Here is a 27,838-nt window from a genome sequence, read left to right as displayed (position 1 = left end):
CACGGAGTGCGGTGCAGAAGAAAGCAGCCAGACTCGTGACATGCTCCTAGGAGGGAGGCTGTGGATGGGAACTGGGGAAGGAAAATTGCCCAGAGCTTGCCGGTGAAAGGCCTTTACCTGGACAACGGCTGTTGTTTGCAGGAGCGTTGTTTGAGCTGAATAACCAAGGGACTTTCAAAGCTTGTGCATCTTTGTGCACTTGACCGCACGGTTTTTATGAGTTGGAGTGTTTCATAGCTCAGCGTGCGTACCAAGAAAGAAACATGCGCATCATCTCAGCGTTATTCTCCATTGTTTGCTCCACAGAGAAACCTCAGCAAGAGGAACCCAGAGAACCCAGTTTCCTTGTTGTGGATCTGTTTGTGTCAGTGAGGCAAGCCCTGGGATTTCAGAGCTTCCTGTATGTTCCTGCTTTAACTTGCAGGTTTCCTTATGTGCAGTGGTCTTGCCTTCTTATTTTGGAAGAGTGCCGTGTTGTTGCTGCCCAGATACGTAAAATGGGGGCAGATGAAGAGTGAGAGGATGGAAAAGGGAAAGACACCATGAGACTGTCCTGGGGCTGACTGAATACGACACACTCTGAATAAACAGGCTGCTGCTAGGGAAATGGCTTGCCTTGCTTATACACTGGGGCTAACTATGCATTTTTGTTTTGTTTTGTTTTATCCTGAAGTCTCTCTCCCAGTCTTCTTGTGTTCCCCTGGCCTGTCCCCATCGTTTCTGTAGCCTTCTTGGCTCTGACTGGCTAACAAAGAGGGATGTTCAGGCTATTGGCCAGCTGCTGGAACTGGTTAAAACGACGCCAGGAACCCGTCAGGTAAACGCATGAAAGTATTTTACACTTCTGTGCTGACCTTCCCAAACTGTATTTCATGTCCTCTCACCTATGTTTTGCTGTCTTAGCTGTATAACATGATTTCCCATTTTTTAATTCTGAGACAAAAACCTGCATTTTTTTTTTTTTCTCCAAGAGAGAATCAAGACATCTTCTGAACTTAAAAAGTTAATTCAGGTGTTGTTTCTGACTTCTGCAACGTATAAACTTCAAAATACTTGGCCTTCACATACTGTTTGCTCAAGTTGAGCGTTATGGGATGATGCTGTTTCCTAAAATGTTGTATGTGCTCAACAGCACTGGTTTGCACATTTGCAGTGCAGATTGCTCCTGCTTGAAACCAAGGCACAATGAGTACCCGTGCCGCTTGTTGACAGCATCTGCTGTTGTCTACACAAGTGTTGTGTACTGAAATGAGTTTTGAGTAGAGGCACGACTTTGAAGCAGAGTGACAGTGAAAATACAGGGGAGTGGGAAAGAAATGACGGAAATTGTTTGAGACCATGACCACACCAAAAGAAAAGGATGAAATTGGCAGTACCGTGAAACTAACTTTCAGCAGGCAAATACAGGTTGAAAGCAAAATCCGTGTCTTCTGTGAAACTTGGAGCACAATCTTAGACTTCTCATTTCATACCTTCTTCTGCTGTTCTGTCTAATCTGAGAGTTGGACACCTTGAACAGCAGATACCAAGCAGCAGGCATTGTTACAATGGTGTATTTTGATCCCTATTCTTCCTACTCCTTAGTGGTAAATTTGCTAGGCGTGTATGAATGAAAGAAGTGATGTCTAGCTAGAGGAAAAATGTTTGAAATGTGTTTCTTGCTTTTTTACTCCTTATGAAGGAAGGTGACTCTGTTAATGGTGGGTCTGGATAATGCTGGCAAAACTGCTATCACCCGAGGAATTCAAGGAGGTAAGCCATTAATTGGTTTATCACCTCAGTGGAGCATTGAAAGAGAGAGTGTAATTACTAATTTTCCATCCTTTTAATCTAAAAATGTTTCTTCGTCTCTTCATTTATCTCTCCCTCCCATACTGTGGAAAGACAATTCTGGTAATGGTACCCCCCAAAGTAGGACAAGGGTGGTTGCCAAAGTGAGCAGGTCACCGGCCCCATTGTGTGAAGAGCTGCAGATGAGAGAAAAATGAAGGAGTCTTACCTTTGTAAGATCAAGATTCTGATTTTTGATATCAGGCAAGTCACACTGCGGTGACTGTAAAGGTCGGTGCTGCCAATCACGTGCTTAATGCTCAGGAGAAGCAGCAGAGCAAGCTCTGCATTTGCTTGTTGGCCACTGCACCTACCATCATGTTGAGCTCCCGTAGACCAAACCCGTGGTAGTTCAACCAAATGGCTACCATTCTGCTACGTCTTTGCCAAAGGTAATAGGATGGTGTGGAGGCAAGGTAGATACTCTGGAGAGAGCTGCCTCTTCAGGCGTTGCACCAGGCAGCATTACGGCCCTTACTCCACTGAGACAGGAAAAAATTGGCGCATAGAGGTGCTGAATTATCTGGGGAACACCGAGACCCAATGATGAGTCCCTTGATGCTTCTGTACCTTGAGTTGACCCCTGTCTTATTAACTGCGCTGAATGCTAAATGGCAACAAAATCTGTTCTGGGTTCTTGTTTAAATTTCATGAGCATCAGAGTGTATTTTGGGAGTAGAGGAAGGTTTTTTCAGTAGCTCAGTAAAGAGCTGAAGGAACATTGTCACTAAAAGGAAGCCGACTGTCTCCATCAGTTGCCTGAAGTGAAAGAAAGTGTAGGACAAAAACTCTGAAGGCTGTAGACCACATTTAAATTCAGAATTACTTTGAATTAGTGAAATGATATAAAATACTCTGGTTGAGAGACCAATGCTTTCATTTGAAATTCCCCGAGGAGAGGGGAAAGTCTTAATGTAAAAAAATAGGTGGTTACCAATATGCTGTCACTGAACAGGTTTGCTCCATGTTTTTAAAACTGGAATTTTGCTACACAAATCACAATGTAAAATGCTGTTGAAATAACTCAGGACACTTTTGACTGAAGGATTTCTTCTGTGAACTCTGACAGAGTCTCCTGAAGACGTGGCTCCAACCGTTGGGTTTTCCAAGGTTAACCTGAAACAGGGACGCTTTGAAGTCACCATCTTTGATTTAGGAGGCGGAAAAGAAATTCGCGACATCTGGAGAAATTACTATGCCGAGTCCCACGGTGTAATATTTGTGGTGGATTCCAGCGACGTGGCAAGAATGGGAGAAACCAGAGAAGCCATGAGAGAGGTTTTAAACAGCCCTAAGATATCAGGAAAACCCATGTTAGTGTAAGTAATGTTCTGAAATGTTCTCCTGACAGCCTGAAGTGTGGTAAATGTTGCCCTTCAGTACACCTTCTCAAGCAGTGTTTCTGTCTAGTACAAACGTAAGTAGAAAGTTACTTATGAAGAGCAAGTTCAAAACATGACAAATCAAGTTGTTTGGCACTGGAGAGAAGTTCTGGAGAGCAGGCAGAGCCGAGGTGATCGTGAAGCAGTGTTCTGTGGGGAAATGCACACGGTTTGGGAAGTTGCAAAGTTCTGAGCTTGCATTCCCGGACTCCACCAGATGGGGCTGCGTAGCTCTAGGTGCAGAACAGTACAATCTTTTCCATCTGCCTTCTCAGGTGTAAAACGGAATTGCTTTGCCGAGGGATGCTTAGAAATGACTGACTATTAGTATCTGCTGAATACAGTGCATGGACTAACATGTTTATTAAGTAGAATTAAAGCTGGAAGTAGGCATTTGATCTTGACTTTCTCCTCCTTCCCCCTCTTCCTCCATTTCTCAAAAATGTAGCTTTTGGAGATGTGAGAATCTCTCACGTCAGGGTGCTAAGTTGTTTCTTTTCATCTTTTCTTTAGGCTGGCAAATAAGCAGGACAGAGAAGAAGCTCTGCCAGAAGCAGATATCATCGAAGTCTTGTCTCTGGAAAAGCTTGCCAATGAACACAAGTGTCTGTGTCAAATTGTAAGTCTGTTTTAAGATGCTTCATTTTCTAATAGGTAGGTGATGCTTGCAAGAAGGTGGGGATTGTGCCACAGAGTGTAAAACCGAAACTGGAACCCTGCAATCCCAGCCACGACACAGTACATCTACTGTTTTGCAAGCAATTGGACTGTTCACCTTGACGTTCTGCCTATGGATCCGTTGAAGAAATCTTTCTAACACGGTTCTCAAAGCGTACCTGCTGGTCCACTCTGAAACCATGTAAAAAAAAATAATTACTGATGTGCTTTAAAACTTGTTTACTTGGACAGCAAGTTTAGTATTCCAAAAAGCACCTAAATGTGTAAAATAACTACATGCAAATTTATTTCCCATACTTGTAAGTCTTTTGCAGGCTTCACAGTCAACAGCAATTGTTTGGCTCATTTCTCGTTTTCAGCCAAGGAATGTGATCTGAACTGCAAATGATTTTCCCCTCCTTCTCCTTCTGTTGATAGCAACCTTGCTCAACTATCATTAGCTGTCAGAAGAAAATGGATGAAACACTTAGAAAAGGTTTCTGTTGGCTTCTGGGGATCATAGCAAATCATTTTGAGGACTTAGAAGAGCGCATCCAAAGAGACACCAGCGAACAAAAAGCCTATGAAGAACAGATGAAACGAGAACGGGCTGAGCGAGTGAGAAAGATACGAGAAGAAAGGTATTCTCTCTGTCATCTTTCCGCCCTCTGCTTCCTCCCTTTCTCTCAGAGACTGGATTCATTCCTGTACACAGACCTTGTGAGAACCAAGCTATCAAGGATTTAAAGCTGACAACCCAAGAGTCTCCCTATTAAAAGTACAGACCTGAGTGCTAGAGCCTTTCTTTAAGACCTACAGAAACTTTTTTTTTGCCTGGCTCATCCCCTTTATTCTGTTGGCTCTGTGCTGGAAATGCACCCTGAATGAGAATGGCAAGGTGGTTGTGGAACAAACTGGGCCTTGCTAATAGAACTTGACAGGAGGCTAACCTAAGAAAGAAATCCTGTCATTTAATCTTGTTCCCTCCAAGTGTGTTCTAACATCAGCTTTGATTCACGGAAGTTAGACTTTGTAACCCACATGTGAATATCAAAGACTAGATGCCAAACGTGATTCAACACTGTGCTCCATCAACTGCAGGCTATCCAGTTGCAGATGTATTCTGTCACATCTCCAGAAATTGCTTCCAATTCTTGAAGTGCTGATGAACACTCAGGCACACAGCAGCACGTGTTTCTACCTCTGCCACGGCAGATACTTGTGCTTCAGTGATGTGAGCCTGTCCTCTTCATTTTTGGAGAATGTTTTTCAAAATCCAGAAGCATCTTGTAAAAATCAACTGGCATAAACTGGAGGATGAATTAGATGACCTAATAAGTGTTCTCTACTGTGTAAAATTTATGGCTTGGCTTCTTCATAACTCTTTGTTCATCTCCCTTCCTTTCCATGCTCATTCCCCCCCCAAAAAAAACCCGACAAACAAACCCCCAAAACACTAAACCAACTACATAAACTCAACAACAACAACCAAGGGCAAGAGAAGAAGGACGTGTATCTGACGAGGACAGCCCTGAGCCTGAGAACTGTGGAAACCCCTTCCAGCATCTATCTGCTGTCATCTCTGAGGTAGGAGAAGATGTGGAAATCTGGCTCCTTTTAGACCTACCAGTAACACATGTCTGAGAGGTAATGAGAAAAATGGTTCGATTGCAAGAATTGTCCTATGTCTGTCTGCACAGCATTATTTTATTTATTTCTCCCTCATCTTGGCAGTCTGGTTTTGTGTGCGTTGAATCAAAGCTTTCACGTTAAGAAAATCCCCTCGTATTGATTTGGGGACAAAAATTTTTGTAGACACAGTAACATCAAGGCATTGTAAAGAGATGACTCAACACATTTCCTAATTAAACTCTGGGATATTCAGGAGTGGAAAATATTCCAAGTGTATGAATTTCTTGCAAAGTGTTCTTTTTTATTGTACCGTATTTTTTTATTCGATTGACTTGAGAGAACATCATCTCAAGAAACACTCTAATCCCCAGACTTTTCCATTAAGTAATTCCAACATTTGCTTCTCTCCAGGACAAAAGCACCCGTATCCCTCTCTCTTGTAAAGTCAGCTCCATGCACAGTAACACACTTTATAATAACATACAGAGTAGAAGAGAAGGGTCCAGCTGGGAGTATTGCAGAGATGGTGATTTGGTGATCTAGCACCTGGGAAACAGCCTGGCATTCAGTCTGTATGACACAAGGGGTATTTGTCCAAATCATGGTAGCACCTTCTGGATACTTTAACTAAATCACTTTTTTTTTTTTTAAAAAAAAAAGGGATAATTGAAGAAATTAGGAGTTTTCTAACCTTTTGCTCGGGACTGTTGATGCTGTTTATATAGCTAGCATGTTTTTTTGGTCATATGCCTCGAAAGAAAGCAAGAATAGAGGCTATGAACCTAAAGATAATTTATTTTGCTGTTAATTCTTTGTTTTCTTAATTTTATTTTCTTCCTCTGGACAAGATACTGGAAATATAATTTCTTCACCTATTTGAAAATATTTTCTATGCTAGATGAGGGACTGAACAATATTTTAGGAATATTTGGATTTTTAAAATAAACTCCCTGTCTTATTAGTGAGTTTTCAGCATTAGGACTTACTAAAAACATCTTATACTTTTTGTTAGTATGGAAAACAAATTGAAAAGGAAAAGGAGCAGCCAAAGTTGGAGACTGAGAAGGCTGCAGTTCTCCTGAAAGCTGAAGCAGAGCAGGAACAAATGGATGCCCCGACCTCCTCAAGTAGCAGTAGCCAAAAGACAAATGATGGTAAACGAGAAATTTTATGACTAGCAATTCTACAACTACGCAGCTTTTGCAGCACGAAGAAGAGGCCGAGCGTGAAGCCTCAAAAGGCCTTGTCTCAGATAAAACTGGTTCCTTTTAATGTCTCATTTAATGTTATTCTTGATAGAGTTCTTCCCTATGTCTGACTTTTTTTTCATGATGCCACACATCAATGTCATCCACAGAAATCATAAAAAAGCAGCATCAGGTGATTGTCTTGGAGAATCAGCTTTGACCAAGTGTGTGTTTGTTGGTGTGACTGGTAGTGTAGCTGAAACTGGGTTCCGTTGGAACATCATCAAATGTGGGGTACACTTTCCATCAGTACCAGGCTACGTTGAATTTCTTTATTCAACCATAGAGTTTGTATCTATTTTATGCTTATGGTTTATTTGCTCTAGCAAAATGTTCTGTAAATTTTACATTTCACACAAATTTGTGTTTAAGTTCAAACAGAAAATGCTGATGTAGCTCATCCCAACAGTGGTATTAAAAGATGAGGTAAGAGATTCTCTGAGTAGAACTGGATGATAGGTAATGCTTTATTTCTGTTTGGTATAGGTAACAGGAAGAGAAAAATTAAAATCCCCAATTTCAAAAGGCACCACAAAGTAACACCTGTCAACACAGAGGACACTGGTTCCCCAAATCCTACACCAGCACCAGCACTTCTACGGGGTACGTGTACTAACAAACAAGAACTGATGTCTCAATTGGTGGTTATTCGTCGTTTAAAACATTCATTTGGGAATGATGGAACAGGAATGGTCTTCCTACAGAGACAGGCTACTAAAACTCTCCAGGAACTCTTTGGTACTTTTTCCCACTTCATGGTATGGACTTTGAGCAGTTCAATGGTATTAAAAGATGAGGTAAGAGATTCTCTGAGTAGAACTGGATGATACGTAATGCTTTATTTCTCTTTGGTATAGGTAACAGGAAGAGAAAAATTAAAATCCCCAATTTCAAAAGGCACCACAAAGTAACACCTGTCAACACAGAGGACACTGGTTCCCCAAACCCTACACCAGCACCAGCACTTCTACGGGGTACGTGTACTAACAAACAAGAACTGATGTCTCAATTGGTGGTTATTCGTCGTTTAAAACATTCATTTGGGAATGATGGAACAGGAATGGTCTTCCTACAGAGACAGGCTACTAAAACTCTCTAGGAACTCTTTGGTACTTTTTCCCACTTCATGGTATGGACTTCCAGCAGTTCAATGGTATTAAAAGATGACGTAAGAGATTCTCTGAGTAGAACTGGATGATACGTAATGCTTTATTTCTGTTTGGTATAGGTAACAGGAAGAGAAAAATTAAAATCCCCAAATTCAAAAGGCACCACAAAGTAACACCTTTCAACACAGAGGACAGTGGTTCCCTAAATTGTATACCAGCAGCAGCTCTTCTACCGGGTAGGTGTACTAACAAACAAGAACTGATGTCTCAATTGGTGGTTATTCGTCATTTAAACATTTGGGAATGATGGAACAGGAATGGTCTTCCTACAGAGACCGGCTACTAAACCTTACTCTCCAGGAACTCTTTGATACCTTTTCCCACTTCATGGTATGGACTTCCAGCAGTACTGATTTGCTCTGCTCTGTGGGGAAAGATGTCATTGCTTTCACAAAAGCGAGTCAGAAACTTGACTAGTCACTGATGAAAAAGTGATTAAAAATTGGAATATTTTCAAGGGCCAATCTGTCCAAATACATCTTGCATTCAAAATAAAAATGGCAGAGTGTATTTCCACTGTCCATCTGTAGACAGTTCATCGTCATCTGATGCAGTGGGGACAGGAGCTGGGTTACCTGCACACTGGAAGAAGTCTGAGGTCCTCAGACACACCCAAGCAGGACTGCAGAGATCCAGCAGGGCTTATTAATTTGGGATCCGTAGTGGCACTTCCACATCCAGGCTGGTTCTGCATGAAGCTGCCTGTTTGTTTCCACATGGACCTGATGATCTGCTCTCACTGACCAGTGCTCATCACTTCACAAGACTGAAGCCCGATGGGCCTGGTGTATTTCTGTCGTTCTGAGAACCACAGGCCACCTCCGGATACATTTGCCGTGTGTAAGCTGACTCCTTGCATTGCCATGCATCAGTTGTCCCAAAATTCTGGATGCTGCATTGCGTTACTGTCACTTACAACTGTATTGCAATGCTGACTTGACTACAGCAACATTCCAATGTTGCTACTTCCTTTTTTCAGTTCTTGTTTGTACACTTTGGATGTCTCATTTCCTATTGTTAGCGATGTTTACAGATTACCATTGAGCTTGATCTTGCAAACGCTGATGCACGTAGAACAAAATGGAGTTAAACCTGTTTTGGTCAATATACCTCCCGACATTCAATAGCACTGTCTGAAAGTTGCTTGTCGGAATTCGCTCTAAACTTCTAGGCTACCTGACTTTCATTCAGGAAGCAAGAATTTTCCTTATTTCAATGGCCTGGAAGCAAGGTAGATGGTAAGTCTACAGAGATTAATGTGTTTTTCTTCTCTGACATTTCTTCCACAGATTTCTATGGAAAACCTCTCCCGCAGACTCTGTGCCAAAGACCCAGCAGTGATTCCCACAATGTTATTGCATAACTGGTTCTCAAACAGCATTTTAAAAAATTTACAAAAAAAAAAATTCAGAGATGTTTTTTAAAATGACAGTGTTAGCTTTTGCCAAATGATGTTATGACCATTAAAATGGAGTTTGTTCTATCCTAGTTGTTCAGACTTTGTGATTCACTTCTCACATCACCAGCTCTTCTTCAGAACTTAGCGTGAAATCAGGAAAGGTCTGTGTGTCCATGGATGCTCATGTGAACATGGTATTGAACACGCAGTGGGTTCACTTGTGCAAATACACAGCTGTAAACCTGAAGAAAAATACCTTCAAGATGCCATGATCCTGGACCGTATGTGCTCACCAAGACCTTTCTCCAGGTGCTGCGCAGTGCTTGGTATTTTTGCAGCTCATCAATGGTTCTAAAGCATTTGGTAGGATTCACGTATGATAGGGTGAACATAGGAAGGTCATGCAACAACTATGGAGTCTGTTTTTCTAACTTTTTATAGAATTAGTTGAAAGTTTGAGTGGACAGACGTACCTACGGCCAATAAAATGATTCCTAGAAAGCATGAGAACGCTGATGGTCAAATGCATACAAGCAGAGGATGTTTGACTCTTCCATTTCTCTTACAGCAGCAATTCCTCTCCTGAGGGATGACATGACCAGACGCAGACTTCCTATTTCTGGCAATGTGAAGGGGGAGGAAGTTAGACAGGGAAGTTTAAGAGAAATACGTTTTCTACCAATACGTGCTATTTTGAATCATCTGAAATCTTCCCATGTGTGGTTTTCTTTGTTTTGTTACCTGAGTTGGGCATAGGTAGAAATTCAGTTGAGAAAACAGAGCTGAATCGTGTGTAGTCTACTACAACGTCCCGGAAAATTGCACACAGTGACAGTTTTGCACTAATTCAGTCATCAGCTCTGATGGAAAACTGCATTAACTGGTAGCGAATCATAGAACTGTTAGGGCTGGAAGGGGCCTTTGAAGGTCATCCAGTCGCTCACTGGTCGAAGCCGAGATGTCCGAGGCACCGGCGACGCGTAACCAGGCCGGTAACCCCTGGCCACCGCTAAGCGGAGGCTGTCATGGACCGGCCGCTCGGCAACAGCGGAACCCGAGGGCGCACAGGCGAGGGCAAGCCCGCGGCTAGCCAATAGGAGGTTACCACCCCGCGGAGGACCAGCCAATCAGCTGTAAGGGGGCGAGGCCAGAACGCCCGCCCCTCCCGGTCCCGCTGTCCGAAGGGAAGCACAGGCGCCACCCCTCAGGCGTGCGCGGGGGCGTGGCCTGTCCGCGCAGGTGCGCGTCCGTCCGCGGTGGGCGCTGTCCCGCTCGCTGTGCGCGGCGCCGCGGTAGTAGTGCTCCAGCACGGGCCCTCCATGGGCCACAGCCTCTTTCAGGCATCCGCCTGCCCCAGTGTGGGGTCCTCCCCGGGCTGCAAGGGGACAACCGGCCTCACCACGGGCTGCACCACGGGCTGCGGGGGAATCTTGGCCGGGACCCGCGTTACTCCTCCCCCTCCTTCTTCACTGACCTTGGCACCTGCAGCCGTTCCTCTCACCAGAAATTCCCCACGATCAGGCTCGGGCAGACGCCTCCTAGGGTCTCTTCACATCCCATCTCCTCTCCACTTCTTGCAGCCAGGCCGGGCCCAGTCGGCCGCCCAGAGGGAGGCCAGGGGGTGAGGGCCGCAAGGCCCACAAGGCTTGCGTCTCCCCGTCTTTGCCCACGCTCAGCATCCTCACATGTTGTTATTTTTTTCTTTCCTGTTCTTCCCCTTCTTAAATACACGGTGGCAGAGGCTTTGGCAGGGAACATTCTGTCACCAGCTGGCTCGGCCCTGGCCAGCAGCAGGTCTGCCCTGGGCCGGGCCCAGTCCACTGGACAAAAGGGAAACAACTTGTTACAGAAGCTGCCACCGTAGCCTCCCTCGCTCGATAAACCCAGGACAATTCTATAGGAAGCTGACAGACAGTTTGGCAAAGTTCCTGGGTAGCATGCTGAAGCAACAGTACAAAGTTTTCAACTCAAAGACTGGAATATCTTAGTGGAACAAATACTGTTCGAATTTTATTCAAAAAAAAACCAAAAAACCAAACCTGTGCTGCTTGCTTTGTTAGTGTCCATCGGTCTTTTCTAATGTGACATCATTCTATCCAAAAAGAACTGTTCTGAGGAAGTCTGCTGGTTTCTACTGGAGAAGAAAATGGTCAGGAGAACACTCCTGGCAACCTGATTTGAAAAGTCCTCTGAAACAGCCAAGCTGAGAAACCTATTTTGAAGTGACAGACAGGCCTCCAGAGGACAGAGTTACAGATCTTGGGGTCTCAGGGAAAGGATAATCACCACAGCCTTTCTCAAGCTCACACAGAAGGTGGAAGAGAACGTGGGCTTAGAGCCTCTTGCACAGGGGCTTCTCGGCCCCGCTGGTGGCCAGTGGCCAGCGGGGTGACTGATGTGCTTGAGGATGGCCAGTACCACTTGCCTCGTGGCCCTCTCTGCGGATGCCGTGCTGTTTCCATCTTGATCCTCATCAGCAGGGCTCACAAGGGGGCCATGAGAAAGCTGGCATCTTGTAAAGCTGGCGGTAACACAGCTAAAGACAGCAAGATCCAGATTGCACACATCCGCTTTTATGCAACCCCCTCCCTCCACTTCCTAGTGTGTTGGTGTGAAGTTAAAATGATGAAATCTTGAGAATAATCAAATCAAACTGACTGTGTTGTGCTACTAGAATACAACTAAAGTATTCCCGTCCTGACGGTCACACACAAATGGTTTCATCCTCACACGGAACTAGCAGATTTGGAACATTCCTCTCCACCCATTCCAAACATCCCATTCTTACGACGGATTTCCCCCTCCCCCCCCACATAGACCCTTCACAAATCTCAGGTAATAATTTCATTTGGATTGATAGGGTAGGTATTTATTTGTGTAACACACTGCTCTCAGGGGGACCTGGCAAAGATTTCTCATGCCAAAGTGCTGAATATAAACATTGCCTTGCTTTGCTAGCTACCAAAATCTGTTGGTAATACCATGGGATGGAGGACTGGGGTGTAGCAGGAGATCAAGGAATGCTTCTTCCAGAATCCCTTTGAAAGAGGGTTTCCATCCTTGCTGTAAGCAGGCGGCATAACGCTGTGGGGTAACGTTCGCAGACTGGTGGGTGTTGCACGGCAGAACTTGCAGCTTCGCAACAAGGCTCCGAGCGGGGCTGGGCTGCACGTGCACGGGAAGGGCTGCGAGCGGGGCTGCACGTGCACAGGAAGGTCCGCGGCGATTTGCGCGCGAGGCGCGGATAGGTCCATGGGCGCAGGGGGCGGGTGTGTTCGCGGGCGCAGGGGGTGTTCGGGTAGATAATGCTGTGTTGCGCAGCATTAAATTGAAAGCTTGGCTCAACGGCAGCCGTGTGACGCCTTGCTTTCCCCGCAGCGGGGCTCCGGTGCATCGTGGGGCAGACAGCCGGACAGAGAGCCGGCATAACGCTGTCCTCGCAAGCAAGAGACCCATGGTTGTCTCCCAGGGAAGAGGAAAAGCATTTAAATAGGCACAGATGCAATTGTAACCGTCGTTGTTTATGTGTCACTTCTCTGTGATTTTTAACATGCAAAACTAACACATGACATGGAAGTATTCTGTAAGTCCTTAAAAATCTGGGGCTTCTTTTGTTTTCAAGATGGCATTTCAGTCTTATCGAGATGAAAAAGCGCAGGAGCTTATCTGCTGCTCTGCATAGCTTCTAGCGGCCTTCCAGTACCTCAAGGGGGCCTACAGGGAAGATGGGGAGAAACTCTTCAGCAGGGCCTGTTGTGACGGGACAAGGGGTAATGCTTTCAAAGTAGAGGGAGGTAGATTCAGATGAGATATCAGGACACCATTTTTGACACTGAGGGTGGTGGAGCACTGGCACAGGTTGGCCAGAGCGGTGGTGGATGCCCCATCCCTGGAAACGTTCAAGGCCAGGTTGCAGGGGCCTCTGACCAATCTGATCTGGTGGGAGATGTCCCTGCTCCTTGCAGGGGGGTTGGACTGGATGACCTTCAAAGGCCCCTTCCAGCCCTAACAGTTCTATGATTCGCTACCAGTTAATGCAGTTTTCCATCAGAGCTGATGACTGAATTAGTGCAAAACTGTCACTGTGTGCAATTTTCCGGGACGTTGTAGTAGACTACACACGATTCAGCTCTGTTTTCTCAACTGAATTTCTACCTATGCCCAACTCAGGTAACAAAACAAAGAAAACCACACATGGGAAGATTTCAGATGATTCAAAATAGCACGTATTGGTAGAAAACGTATTTCTCTTAAACTTCCCTGTCTAACTTCCTCCCCCTTCACATTGCCAGAAATAGGAAGTCTGCGTCTGGTCATGTCATCCCTCAGGAGAGGAATTGCTGCTGTAAGAGAAATGGAAGAGTCAAACATCCTCTGCTTGTATGCATTTGACCATCAGCGTTCTCATGCTTTCTAGGAATCATTTTATTGGCCGTAGGTACGTCTGTCCACTCAAACTTTCAACTAATTCTATAAAAAGTTAGAAAAACAGACTCCATAGTTGTTGCATGACCTTCCTATGTTCACCCTATCATACGTGAATCCTACCAAATGCTTTAGAACCATTGATGAGCTGCAAAAATACCAAGCACTGCGCAGCACCTGGAGAAAGGTCTCGGTGAGCACATACGGTCCAGGATCATGGCATCTTGAAGGTATTTTTCTTCAGGTTTACAGCTGTGTATTTGCACAAGGGAACCCACTGCGTGTTCAATACCATGTTCACATGAGCATCCATGGACACACAGACTTTTCCTGATTTCACGCTAAGTCCTGAAGAAGAGCTGGTGATGTGAGAAGTGAATCACAAAGTCTGAACAACTAGGATAGAACAAACTCCATTTTAATGGTCATAACATCATTTGGCAAAAGCTAACACTGTCATTTTAAAAAACATCTCTGAATTTTTTTTTTGTAAATTTTTTAAAATGCTGTTTGAGAACCAGTTATGCAATAACATTGTGGGAATCACTGCTGGGTCTTTGGCACAGAGTCTGCGGGAGAGGTTTTCCATAGAAATCTGTGGAAGAAATGTCAGAGAAGAAAAACACATTAATCTCTGTAGACTTACCATCTACCTTGCTTCCAGGCCATTGAAATAAGGAAAATTCTTGCTTCCTGAATGAAAGTCAGGTAGCCTAGAAGTTTAGAGCGAATTCCGACAAGCAACTTTCAGACAGTGCTATTGAATGTCGGGAGGTATATTGACCAAAACAGGTTTAACTCCATTTTGTTCTACGTGCATCAGCGTTTGCAAGATCAAGCTCAATGGTAATCTGTAAACATCGCTAACAATAGGAAATGAGACATCCAAAGTGTACAAACAAGAACTGAAAAAAGGAAGTAGCAACATTGGAATGTTGCTGTAGTCAAGTCAGCATTGCAATACAGTTGTAAGTGACAGTAACGCAATGCAGCATCCAGAATTTTGGGACAACTGATGCATGGCAATGCAAGGAGTCAGCTTACACACGGCAAATGTATCCGGAGGTGGCCTGTGGTTCTCAGAACGACAGAAATACACCAGGCCCATCGGGCTTCAGTCTTGTGAAGTGATGAGCACTGGTCAGTGAGAGCAGATCATCAGGTCCATGTGGAAACAAACAGGCAGCTTCATGCAGAACCAGCCTGGATGTGGAAGTGCCACTACGGATCCCAAATTAATAAGCCCTGCTGGATCTCTGCAGTCCTGCTTGGGTGTGTCTGAGGACCTCAGACTTCTTCCAGTGTGCAGGTAACCCAGCTCCTGTCCCCACTGCATCAGATGACGATGAACTGTCTACAGATGGACAGTGGAAATACACTCTGCCATTTTTATTTTGAATGCAAGATGTATTTGGACAGATTGGCCCTTGAAAATATTCCAATTTTTAATCACTTTTTCATCAGTGACTAGTCAAGTTTCTGACTCGCTTTTGTGAAAGCAATGACATCTTTCCCCACAGAGCAGAGCAAATCAGTACTGCTGGAAGTCCATACCATGAAGTGGGAAAAGGTATCAAAGAGTTCCTGGAGAGTAAGGTTTAGTAGCCGGTCTCTGTAGGAAGACCATTCCTGTTCCATCATTCCCAAATGTTTAAATGACGAATAACCACCAATTGAGACATCAGTTCTTGTTTGTTAGTACACCTACCCGGTAGAAGAGCTGCTGCTGGTATACAATTTAGGGAACCACTGTCCTCTGTGTTGAAAGGTGTTACTTTGTGGTGTCTTTTGAATTTGGGGATTTTAATTTTTCTCTTCCTGTTACCTATACCAAACAGAAATAAAGCATTACCTATCATCCAGTTCTATTCAGAGAATCTCTTACGTCATCTTTTAATACCATTGAACTGCTCAAAGTCCATACCATGAAGTGGGAAAAAGTACCAAAGAGTTCCTAGAGAGTTTTAGTAGCCTGTCTCTGTAGGAAGACCATTCCTGTTCCATCATTCCCAAATGAATGTTTTAAACGACGAATAACCACCAATTGAGACATCAGTTCTTGTTTGTTAGTACACGTACCCCGTAGAAGTGCTGGTGCTGGTGTAGGGTTTGGGGAACCAGTGTCCTCTGTGTTGACAGGTGTTACTTTGTGGTGCCTTTTGAAATTGGGGATTTTAATTTTTCTCTTCCTGTTACCTATACCAAAGAGAAATAAAGCATTACCTATCATCCAGTTCTACTCAGAGAATCTCTTACCTCATCTTTTAATACCATTGAACTGCTCAAAGTCCATACCATGAAGTGGGAAAAAGTACCAAAGAGTTCCTGGAGAGTTTTAGTAGCCTGTCTCTGTAGGAAGACCATTCCTGTTCCATCATTCCCAAATGAATGTTTTAAACGACGAATAACCACCAACTGAGACATCAGTTCTTGTTTGTTAGTACACGTACCCCGTAGAAGTGCTGGTGCTGGTGTAGGATTTGGGGAACCAGTGTCCTCTGTGTTGACAGGTGTTACTTTGTGGTGCCTTTTGAAATTGGGGATTTTAATTTTTCTCTTCCTGTTACCTATACCAAACAGAAATAAAGCATTACCTATCATCCAGTTCTACTCAGAGAATCTCTTACCTCATCTTTTAATACCACTGTTGGGATGAGCTACATCAGCATTTTCTGTTTGAACTTAAACACAAATTTGTGTGAAATGTAAAATTTACAGAACATTTTGCTAAACCAAATAAACCATAAGCATAAAATAGATACAAACTCTATGGTTGAATAAAGAAATTCAACGTAGCCTGGTACTGATGGAAAGTGTACCCCACATTTGATGATGTTCCAACGGAACCCAGTTTCAGCTACACTACCAGTCACACCAACAAACACACACTTGGTCAAAGCTGATTCTCCAAGACAATCACCTGATGCTGCTTTTTTATGATTTCTGTGGATGACATTGATGTGCGGCATCATGAAAAAAAAGTCAGACATAGGGAAGAACTCTATCAAGAATAACATTAAATGAGACATTAAAAGGAACCAGTTTTATCTGAGACAAGGCCTTTTGAGGCTTCACGCTCGGCCTCTTCTTCGTGCTGCAAAAGCTGCGTAGTTGTAGAATTGCTAGTCATAAAATTTCTCGTTTACCATCATTTGTCTTTTGGCTACTGCTACTTGAGGAGGTCGGGGCATCCATTTGTTCCTGCTCTGCTTCAGCTTTCAGGAGAACTGCAGCCTTCTCAGTCTCCAACTTTGGCTGCTCCTTTTCCTTTTCAATTTGTTTTCCATACTAACAAAAAGTATAAGATGTTTTTAGTAAGTCCTAATGCTGAAAACTCACTAATAAGACAGGGAGTTTATTTTAAAAATCCAAATATTCCTAAAATATTGTTCAGTCCCTCATCTAGCATAGAAAATATTTTCAAATAGGTGAAGAAATTATATTTCCAGTATCTTGTCCAGAGGAAGAAAATAAAATTAAGAAAACAAAGAATTAACAGCAAAATAAATTATCTTTAGGTTCATAGCCTCTATTCTTGCTTTCTTTCGAGGCATATGACCAAAAAAACATGCTAGCTATATAAACAGCATCAACAGTCCCGAGCAAAAGGTTAGAAAACTCCTAATTTCTTCAATTATCCCTTTTTTTTTAAAAAAAAAAAAGTGATTTAGTTAAAGTATCCAGAAGGTGCTACCATGATTTGGACAAATACCCCTTGTGTCATACAGACTGAATGCCAGGCTGTTTCCCAGGTGCTAGATCACCAAATCACCATCTCTGCAATACTCCCAGCTGGACCCTTCTCTTCTACTCTGTATGTTATTATAAAGTGTGCTACTGTGCATGGAGCTGACTTTACAAGAGAGAGGGATACGGGTGCTTTTGTCCTGGAGAGAAGCAAATGTTGGAATTACTTAATGGAAAAGTCTGGGGATTAGAGTGTTTCTTGAGATGATGTTCTCTCAAGTCAATCGAATAAAAAAATATGGTACAATAAAAAAGAACACTTTGCAAGAAATTCATACACTTGGAATATTTTCCACTCCTGAATATCCCAGAGTTTAATTAGGAAATGTGTTGAGTCATCTCTTTACAATGCCTTGATGTTACTGTGTCTACAAAAATTTTTGTCCCCAAATCAATACGAGGGGATTTTCTTAACGTGAAAGCTTTGATTCAACGCACACAAAACCAGACTGCCAAGATGAGGGAGAAATAAATAAAATAATGCTGTGCAGACAGACATAGGACAATTCTTGCAATCGAACCATTTTTCTCATTACCTCTCAGACATGTGTTACTGGTAGGTCTAAAAGGAGCCAGATTTCCACATCTTCTCCTACCTCAGAGATGACAGCAGATAGATGCTGAAAGGGGTTTCCACAGTTCTCAGGCTCAGGGCTGTCCTCGTCAGATACACGTCCTTCTTCTCTTGCCCTTGGTTGTTGTTGTTGAGTTTATGTAGTTGGTTTAGTGTTTTGGGGGTTTGTTTGTGGGGTTTTTTTGGGGGGGGAATGGGCATGGAAAGGAAGGGAGATGAACAAAGAGTTATGAAGAAGCCAAGCCATAAATTTTACACAGTAGAGAACACTTATTAGGTCATCTAATTCATCCTCCAGTTTATGCCAGTTGATTTTTACAAGATGCTTCTGGATTTTGAAAAACATTCTCCAAAAATCAAGAGGACAGGCTCACATCACTGAAGCACAAGTATCTGCCGTGGCAGAGGTAGAAACACGTGCTGCTGTGTGCCTGAGTGTTCATCAGCACTTCAAGAATTGGAAGCAATTTCTGGAGATGTGACAGAATACATCTGCAACTGGATAGCCTGCAGTTGATGGAGCACAGTGTTGAATCACGTTTGGCATCTAGTCTTTGATATTCACATGTGGGTTACAAAGTCTAACTTCCGTGAATCAAAGCTGATGTTAGAACACACTTGGAGGGAACAAGATTAAATGACAGGATTTCTTGCTTAGGTTAGCCTCCTGTCAAGTTCTATTAGCAAGGCCCAGTTTGTTCCACAACCACCTTGCCATTCTCATTCAGGGTGCATTTCCAGCACAGAGCCAACAGAATAAAGGGGATGAGCCAGGCAAAAAAAAAGTTTCTGTAGGTCTTAAAGAAAGGCTCTAGCACTCAGGTCTGTACTTTTAATAGGGAGACTCTTGGGTTGTCAGCTTTAAATCCTTGATAGCTTGGTTCTCACAAGGTCTGTGTACAGGAATGAATCCAGTCTCTGAGAGAAAGGGAGGAAGCAGAGGGCGGAAAGATGACAGAGAGAATACCTTTCTTCTCGTATCTTTCTCACTCGCTCAGCCCGTTCTCGTTTCATCTGTTCTTCATAGGCTTTTTGTTCGCTGGTGTCTCTTTGGATGCGCTCTTCTAAGTCCTCAAAATGATTTGCTATGATCCCCAGAAGCCAACAGAAACCTTTTCTAAGTGTTTCATCCATTTTCTTCTGACAGCTAATGATAGTTGAGCAAGGTTCCTATCAACAGAAGGAGAAGGAGGGGAAAATCATTTGCAGTTCAGATCACATTCCTTGGCTGAAAACGAGAAATGAGCCAAACAACTGCTGTTGACTGTGAAGCCTGCAAAAGACTTACAAGTATGGGAAATAAATTTGCATGTAGTTATTTTACACATTTAGGTGCTTTTTGGAATACTAAACTTGCTGTCCAAGTAAACAAGTTTTAAAGCACATCAGTAATTATTTTTTTTTACATGGTTTCAGAGTGGACCAGCAGGTACGCTTTGAGAACCGTGTTAGAAAGATTTCTTCAACGGATCCATAGGCAGAACGTCAAGGTGAACAGTCCAATTGCTTGCAAAACAGTAGATGTACTGTGTCGTGGCTGGGATTGCAGGGTTCCAGTTTCGGTTTTACACTCTGTGGCACAATCCCCACCTTCTTGCAAGCATCACCTACCTATTAGAAAATGAAGCATCTTAAAACAGACTTACAATTTGACACAGACACTTGTGTTCATTGGCAAGCTTTTCCAGAGACAAGACTTCGATGATATCTGCTTCTGGCAGAGCTTCTTCTCTGTCCTGCTTATTTGCCAGCCTAAAGAAAAGATGAAAAGAAACAACTTAGCACCCTGACGTGAGAGATTCTCACATCTCCAAAAGCTACATTTTTGAGAAATGGAGGAAGAGGGGGAAGGAGGAGAAAGTCAAGATCAAATGCCTACTTCCAGCTTTAATTCTACTTAATAAACATGTTAGTCCATGCACTGTATTCAGCAGATACTAATAGTCAGTCATTTCTAAGCATCCCTCGGCAAAGCAATTCCGTTTTACACCTGAGAAGGCAGATGGAAAAGACTGTACTGTTCTGCACCTAGAGCTACGCAGCCCCATCTGGTGGAGTCCGGGAATGCAAGCTCAGAACTTTGCAACTTCCCAAACCGTGTGCATTTCCCCACAGAACACTGCTTCACGATCACCTCGGCTCTGCCTGCTCTCCAGAACTTCTCTCCAGTGCCAAACAACTTGATTTGTCATGTTTTGAACTTGCTCTTCATAAGTAACTTTCTACTTACGTTTGTACTAGACAGAAACACTGCTTGAGAAGGTGTACTGAAGGGCAACATTTACCACACTTCAGGCTGTCAGGAGAACATTTCAGAACATTACTTACACTAACATGGGTTTTCCTGATATCTTAGGGCTGTTTAAAACCTCTCTCATGGCTTCTCTGGTTTCTCCCATTCTTGCCACGTCGCTGGAATCCACCACAAATATTACACCGTGGGACTCGGCATAGTAATTTCTCCAGATGTCGCGAATTTCTTTTCCGCCTCCTAAATCAAAGATGGTGACTTCAAAGCGTCCCTGTTTCAGGTTAACCTTGGAAAACCCAACGGTTGGAGCCACGTCTTCAGGAGACTCTGTCAGAGTTCACAGAAGAAATCCTTCAGTCAAAAGTGTCCTGAGTTATTTCAACAGCATTTTACATTGTGATTTGTGTAGCAAAATTCCAGTTTTAAAAACATGGAGCAAACCTGTTCAGTGACAGCATATTGGTAACCACCTATTTTTTTACATTAAGACTTTCCCCTCTCCTCGGGGAATTTCAAATGAAAGCATTGGTCTCTCAACCAGAGTATTTTATATCATTTCACTAATTCAAAGTAATTCTGAATTTAAATGTGGTCTACAGCCTTCAGAGTTTTTGTCCTACACTTTCTTTCACTTCAGGCAACTGATGGAGACAGTCGGCTTCCTTTTAGTGACAATGTTCCTTCAGCTCTTTACTGAGCTACTGAAAAAACCTTCCTCTACTCCCAAAATACACTCTGATGCTCATGAAATTTAAACAAGAACCCAGAACAGATTTTGTTGCCATTTAGCATTCAGCGCAGTTAATAAGACAGGGGTCAACTCAAGGTACAGAAGCATCAAGGGACTCATCATTGGGTCTCGGTGTTCCCCAGATAATTCAGCACCTCTATGCGCCAATTTTTTCCTGTCTCAGTGGAGTAAGGGCCGTAATGCTGCCTGGTGCAACGCCTGAAGAGGCAGCTCTCTCCAGAGTATCTACCTTGCCTCCACACCATCCTATTACCTTTGGCAAAGACGTAGCAGAATGGTAGCCATTTGGTTGAACTACCACGGGTTTGGTCTACGGGAGCTCAACATGATGGTAGGTGCAGTGGCCAACAAGCAAATGCAGAGCTTGCTCTGCTGCTTCTCCTGAGCATTAAGCACGTGATTGGCAGCACCGACCTTTACAGTCACCGCAGTGTGACTTGCCTGATATCAAAAATCAGAATCTTGATCTTACAAAGGTAAGACTCCTTCATTTTTCTCTCATCTGCAGCTATTCACACAATGGGGCCGGTGACCTGCTCACTTTGGCAACCACCCTTGTCCTACTTTGGGGGGTACCATTACCAGAATTGTCTTTCCACAGTATGGGAGGGAGAGATAAATGAAGAGACGAAGAAACATTTTTAGATTAAAAGGATGGAAAATTAGTAATTACACTCTCTCTTTCAATGCTCCACTGAGGTGATAAACCAATTAATGGCTTACCTCCTTGAATTCCTCGGGTGATAGCAGTTTTGCCAGCATTATCCAGACCCACCATTAACAGAGTCACCTTCCTTCATAAGGAGTAAAAAAGCAAGAAACACATTTCAAACATTTTTCCTCTAGCTAGACATCACTTCTTTCATTCATACACGCCTAGCAAATTTACCACTAAGGAGTAGGAAGAATAGGGATCAAAATACACCATTGTAACAACGCCTGCTGCTTGGTATCTGCTGTTCAAGGTGTCCAACTCTCAGATTAGACAGAACAGCAGAAGAAGGTATGAAATGAGAAGTCTAAGATTGTGCTCCAAGTTTCACAGGAGACACGGATTTTGCTTTCAACCTGTATTTGCCTGCTGAAAGTTAGTTTCACGGTACTGCCAATTTTATCCTTTTCTTTTGGTGTGGTCATGGTCTCAAACAATTTCCGTCATTTCTTTCCCACTCCCCTGTATTTTCACTGTCACTCTGCTTCAAAGTCGTGCCTCTACTCAAAACTTATTTCAGTACACAACACTTGTGTAGACAACAGCAGATGCTGTCAACAAGCGGCACGGGTACTCATTGTGCCTTGGTTTCAAGCAGGAGCAATCTGCACTGCAAATGTGCAAACCAGTGCTGTTGAGCACATACAACATTTTAGGAAACAGCATCATCCCATAACGCTCAACTTGAGCAAACAGTATGTGAAGGCCAAGTATTTTGAAGTTTATACGTTGCAGAAGTCAGAAACAACACCTGAATTAACTTTTTAAGTTCAGAAGATGTCTTGATTCTCTCTTGGAGAAAAAAAAAAAAATGCAGGTTTTTGTCTCAGAATTAAAAAATGGGAAATCATGTTATACAGCTAAGACAGCAAAACATAGGTGAGAGGACATGAAATACAGTTTGGGAAGGTCAGCACAGAAGTGTAAAATACTTTCATGCGTTTACCTGACGGGTTCCTGGCGTCGTTTTAACCAGTTCCAGCAGCTGGCCAATAGCCTGAACATCCCTCTTTGTTAGCCAGTCAGAGCCAAGAAGGCTACAGAAACGATGGGGACAGGCCAGGGGAACACAAGAAGACTGGGAGAGAGACTTCAGGATAAAACAAAACAAAACAAAAATGCATAGTTAGCCCCAGTGTATAAGCAAGGCAAGCCATTTCCCTAGCAGCAGCCTGTTTATTCAGAGTGTGTCGTATTCAGTCAGCCCCAGGACAGTCTCATGGTGTCTTTCCCTTTTCCATCCTCTCACTCTTCATCTGCCCCCATTTTACGTATCTGGGCAGCAACAACACGGCACTCTTCCAAAATAAGAAGGCAAGACCACTGCACATAAGGAAACCTGCAAGTTAAAGCAGGAACATACAGGAAGCTCTGAAATCCCAGGGCTTGCCTCACTGACACAAACAGATCCACAACAAGGAAACTGGGTTCTCTGGGTTCCTCTTGCTGAGGTTTCTCTGTGGAGCAAACAATGGAGAATAACGCTGAGATGATGCGCATGTTTCTTTCTTGGTACGCACGCTGAGCTATGAAACACTCCAACTCATAAAAACCGTGCGGTCAAGTGCACAAAGATGCACAAGCTTTGAAAGTCCCTTGGTTATTCAGCTCAAACAACGCTCCTGCAAACAACAGCCGTTGTCCAGGTAAAGGCCTTTCACCGGCAAGCTCTGGGCAATTTTCCTTCCCCAGTTCCCATCCACAGCCTCCCTCCTAGGAGCATGTCACGAGTCTGGCTGCTTTCTTCTGCACCGCACTCCGTGTGAGGCTGTGCTTTGTCTGTTTGGCCAAACCACTGCTGAGAACACACCAATCTTTTGGCTCTCGCTGGACAGTGCTTGCTTCTCTCCTTCCCGCTCTGCCCTGCGCCACTCTCCCCCAGCCAGGAGACTGGGAGGGGGTACAGCCAGGACAGCTGCCCCAATGGACCAGAGGGATATTCCATACCAGATGAGATTGTGCTCAGCAAACAGAGCTCAGGGAAAAGAGGAGGAGGGGAAACGTTCATGGTTGTTGCGCTTGTCTGCACATGCAGTCAGGACGCATGCTGAGGCTCTGCTTGACAGAAGGTGGCTCAGCATCTACCCACTGATGGGCAGCAGTGACCGAATGGCTCTTTTTGTTCTGCTGGAGGACGCAGCTTTTGCTTTCCCCATTCAATGGCCACTATCTCTACCCACAAGTCTTCTCACCCTCCTCCTCTCTTCTCCCTCTCCAGCAAGTCCCTGGCTGTGTCTTTAGCTGTTGGCCAAGGTCAACCCACCACAGTCCTTCTTGCTGCCCAAGGTGGGGCCAAGACAATGACAGCTTTGATCTGAGCACGTGAGAGCCATTCAGCCTCAGCTCATAGGCTCCTGTCCTCCGAGGTCCCATTTTGATCAGCAGCTGAAGCTAAAGAACCCCAACTGCATTCCTACCAGAGCAGCCGAGACGCAGACAGATGTTCTCTGCTGCCAGCTTGCCTCCTTGAGCAGATTCACTGAGAGCAGGGATACTGGGAGTTACCAGAGACAGTTTGCTTTTTAAAAACAGACAAATTTTTTTACCTCTTGTAAATGATAACTAACCTCAAGTTAAGGTCATTTCAGATGATGCAGAAAACGGAATCATTAAATAGGAAAACTTTCCAAAGTTGTCATCTTCCCAGTCGAGAGCAAGGAAAGTGGAAAAAACTGGGGGAACCATCCCTCACAGATCTATGTGGTACCTCATCACCTGGGATAACAACCCCTGCTCTTCTGAAGCTTCTGCCTTCACGGGTGCCTTTGCACGGCTCTGCCAGGGCTCCACGGCAGAAACAGGGCAGATTTGTTCCCCAGCAGAGACGGCAGATCCTGTTGAACTACTTAAACCCCGTTCTATGAGATTACCCGAGAAGAGCTTCTCCACAAGCGAGCTCCGTGTGTGCAGAACTGACCGGTCCCTGAAAAGGAGAGCAAGACGGTGACAAGGATCAAAACGGGGCTCCGCAGAAGGCACCGCACTGCCAAAAACCCTCCCGCGCAGGGGCGGACGCTGTCCCAGCCCACGGGTCAGCCCCGGCGGAGCTGGCTCGGAGAGCACGGCCGCGCAAGTTTCCAGCCCGTTCTGCCGAGCGGCGAAATGTAACGGCTCAGCGCGCAGCGCACGGACAGACCGGTCACAGCGCCGGCGCCTGGGCCGCCCCACGGAACCATTTCCCGCCCCTGCCCCCGGCTGCGTGTCGTGGGGGCGGCCCCGCTTCAGCTCCGGCCCTCTCCCGCGGCACCTCCCGACCCCCCGCGGGGCTTGTGGCGCTTTTTGGGCAAACGGGGCCGGGCCGCGCAGCCGGCCGCCTCCCAGCAGCACCGCCAGCAGCGCCAGCAGCAGCTGCCGGCACCAGGCACTCACCGCCGCAGCTCCGCACCGGCCGGCCGCGCGCTCAGGGCTGCCAGCGCGACCGGTGTTGCCCCGGGCGACGGGAGAACGCGGCCGAGCGCGGCGGGCGAGGGGAGTTCGAGGCGGCGGTGGCGGCGGCGTTCCATTTCGGCTTCGCCGCGCCGAACGCGGCGCGCCCGCTCCGGGATCACTGCCCGGAGCCCCGCTCATGCTGAGCCGCTCACTGGTCGAAGCCGAGATGTCCGAGGCACCGGCGACGCGTAACCAGGCCGGTAACCCCTGGCCACCGCTAAGCGGAGGCTGTCATGGACCGGCCGCTCGGCAACAGCGGAACCCGAGGGCGCACAGGCGAGGGCAAGCCCGCGGCTAGCCAATAGGAGGTTACCACCCCGCGGAGGACCAGCCAATCAGCTGTAAGGGGGCGAGGCCAGAACGCCCGCCCCTCCCGGTCCCGCTGTCCGAAGGGAAGCACAGGCGCCACCCCTCAGGCGTGCGCGGGGGCGTGGCCTGTCCGCGCAGGTGCGCGTCCGTCCGCGGTGGGCGCTGTCCCGCTCGCTGTGCGCGGCGCCGCGGTAGTAGTGCTGCAGCACGGGCCCTCCATGGGCCACAGCCTCTTTCAGGCATCCGCCTGCCCCAGTGTGGGGTCCTCCCCGGGCTGCAAGGGGACAACCGGCCTCACCACGGGCTGCACCACGGGCTGCGGGGGAATCTTGGCCGGGACCCGCGTTACTCCTCCCCCTCCTTCTTCACTGACCTTGGCACCTGCAGCCGTTCCTCTCACCAGAAATTCCCCACGATCAGGCTCGGGCAGACGCCTCCTAGGGTCTCTTCACATCCCATCTCCTCTCCACTTCTTGCAGCCAGGCCGGGCCCAGTCGGCCGCCCAGAGGGAGGCCAGGGGGTGAGGGCCGCAAGGCCCACCAGGCTTGCGTCTCCCCCTTTGCCCACGCTCAGCATCCTCACATGTTGTTATTTTTTTCTTTCCTGTTCTTCCCCTTCTTAAATACACGGTGGCAGAGGCTTTGGCAGGGAACATTCTGTCACCAGCTGGCTCGGCCCTGGCCAGCAGCAGGTCTGCCCTGGGCCGGGCCCAGTCCACTGGACAAAAGGGAAACAACTTGTTACAGAAGCTGCCACCGTAGCCTCCCTCGCTCGATAAACCCAGGACAATTCTATAGGAAGCTGACAGACAGTTTGGCAAAGTTCCTGGGTAGCATGCTGAAGCAACAGTACAAAGTTTTCAACTCAAAGACTGGAATATCTTAGTGGAACAAATACTGTTCGAATTTTATTCAAAAAAAAAAAAAAAACCAAACCTGTGCTGCTTGCTTTGTTAGTGTCCATCGGTCTTTTCTAATGTGACATCATTCTATCCAAAAAGAACTGTTCTGAGGAAGTCTGCTGGTTTCTACTGGAGAAGAAAATGGTCAGGAGAACACTCCTGGCAACCTGATTTGAAAAGTCCTCTGAAACAGCCAAGCTGAGAAACCTATTTTGAAGTGACAGACAGGCCTCCAGAGGACAGAGTTACAGATCTTGGGGTCTCAGGGAAAGGATAATCACCACAGCCTTTCTCAAGCTCACACAGAAGGTGAAAGAGAACGTGGGCTTAGAGCCTCTTGCACAGGGGCTTCTCGGCCCCGCTGGTGGCCAGTGGCCAGCGGGGTGACTGATGTGCTTGAGGATGGCCAGTACCACTTGCCTCGTGGCCCTCTCTGCGGATGCCGTGCTGTTTCCATCTTGATCCTCATCAGCAGGGCTCACAAGGGGGCCATGAGAAAGCTGGCATCTTGTAAAGCTGGCGGTAACACAGCTAAAGACAGCAAGATCCAGATTGCACACATCCGCTTTTATGCAACCCCCTCCCTCCACTTCCTAGTGTGTTGGTGTGAAGTTAAAATGATGAAATCTTGAGAATAATCAAATCAAACTGACTGTGTTGTGCTACTAGAATACAACGAAAGTATTCCCGTCCTGACGGTCACACACAAATGGTTTCATCCTCACACGGAACTAGCAGATTTGGAACATTCCTCTCCACCCATTCCAAACATCCCATTCTTACGACGGATTTCCCCCTCCCCCCCCACATAGACCCTTCACAAATCTCAGGTAATAATTTCATTTGGATTGATAGGGTAGGTATTTATTTGTGTAACACACTGCTCTCAGGGGGACCTGGCAAAGATTTCTCATGCCAAAGTGCTGAATATAAACATTGCCTTGCTTTGCTAGCTACCAAAATCTGTTGGTAATACCATGGGATGGAGGACTGGGGTGTAGCAGGAGATCAAGGAATGCTTCTTCCAGAATCCCTTTGAAAGAGGGTTTCCATCCTTGCTGTAAGCAGGCGGCATAACGCTGTGGGGTAACGTTCGCAGACTGGTGGGTGTTGCACGGCAGAACTTGCAGCTTCGCAACAAGGCTCCGAGCGGGGCTGGGCTGCACGTGCACGGGAAGGGCTGCGAGCGGGGCTGCACGTGCACAGGAAGGTCCGCGGCGATTTGCGCGCGAGGCGCGGATAGGTCCATGGGCGCAGGGGGCGGGTGTGTTCGCGGGCGCAGGGGGTGTTCGGGTAGATAATGCTGTGTTGCGCAGCATTAAATTGAAAGCTTGGCTCAACGGCAGCCGTGTGACGCCTTGCTTTCCCCGCAGCGGGGCTCCGGTGCATCGTGGGGCAGACAGCCGGACAGAGAGCCGGCATA

At 45.8% G+C, this 27,838-nt stretch overlaps 2 protein-coding genes across 2 annotated transcripts; one reads left to right on the top strand and one right to left on the bottom strand.

Moving 5' to 3' along the window:
• Positions 1 to 323: 323 nt before the first annotated feature.
• LOC147602229 (ADP-ribosylation factor-like protein 13B) lies at positions 324 to 3,846 on the top strand. The gene is made up of 5 exons (XM_086751983.1): positions 324 to 364; positions 674 to 817; positions 1,682 to 1,752; positions 2,900 to 3,149; positions 3,726 to 3,846. Exons 2-5 carry the CDS (start codon positions 759 to 761, stop codon positions 3,844 to 3,846), a joined length of 501 nt encoding a protein of 166 aa, XP_086608109.1. The 5' UTR covers positions 324 to 364; positions 674 to 758.
• Positions 3,847 to 16,769: 12,923 nt separating this feature from the next.
• LOC147602228 (ADP-ribosylation factor-like protein 13B) lies at positions 16,770 to 23,216 on the bottom strand. The gene is given in 9 exon segments (XM_086751864.1): positions 16,770 to 16,874; positions 16,877 to 17,029; positions 18,085 to 18,178; positions 19,030 to 19,232; positions 19,709 to 19,814; positions 20,391 to 20,640; positions 21,788 to 21,858; positions 22,723 to 22,866; positions 23,176 to 23,216. Coding segments are annotated over 8 exon segments (1,041 nt in total). The 5' UTR covers positions 22,782 to 22,866; positions 23,176 to 23,216.
• Between the last annotated feature and the right edge of the window lie 4,622 nt (positions 23,217 to 27,838).

The sequence above is a fragment of the Chlamydotis macqueenii genome, chromosome 1 (assembly GCF_036417535.1).
Source record: "Chlamydotis macqueenii isolate bChlMac1 chromosome 1, bChlMac1.mat, whole genome shotgun sequence".
NCBI classification, from domain to species: Eukaryota; Metazoa; Chordata; class Aves; order Otidiformes; family Otididae; genus Chlamydotis; species Chlamydotis macqueenii.
Note: the sequence above shows the minus strand (reverse complement) of the source record. Positions and strands in the feature narration are given on the sequence as shown.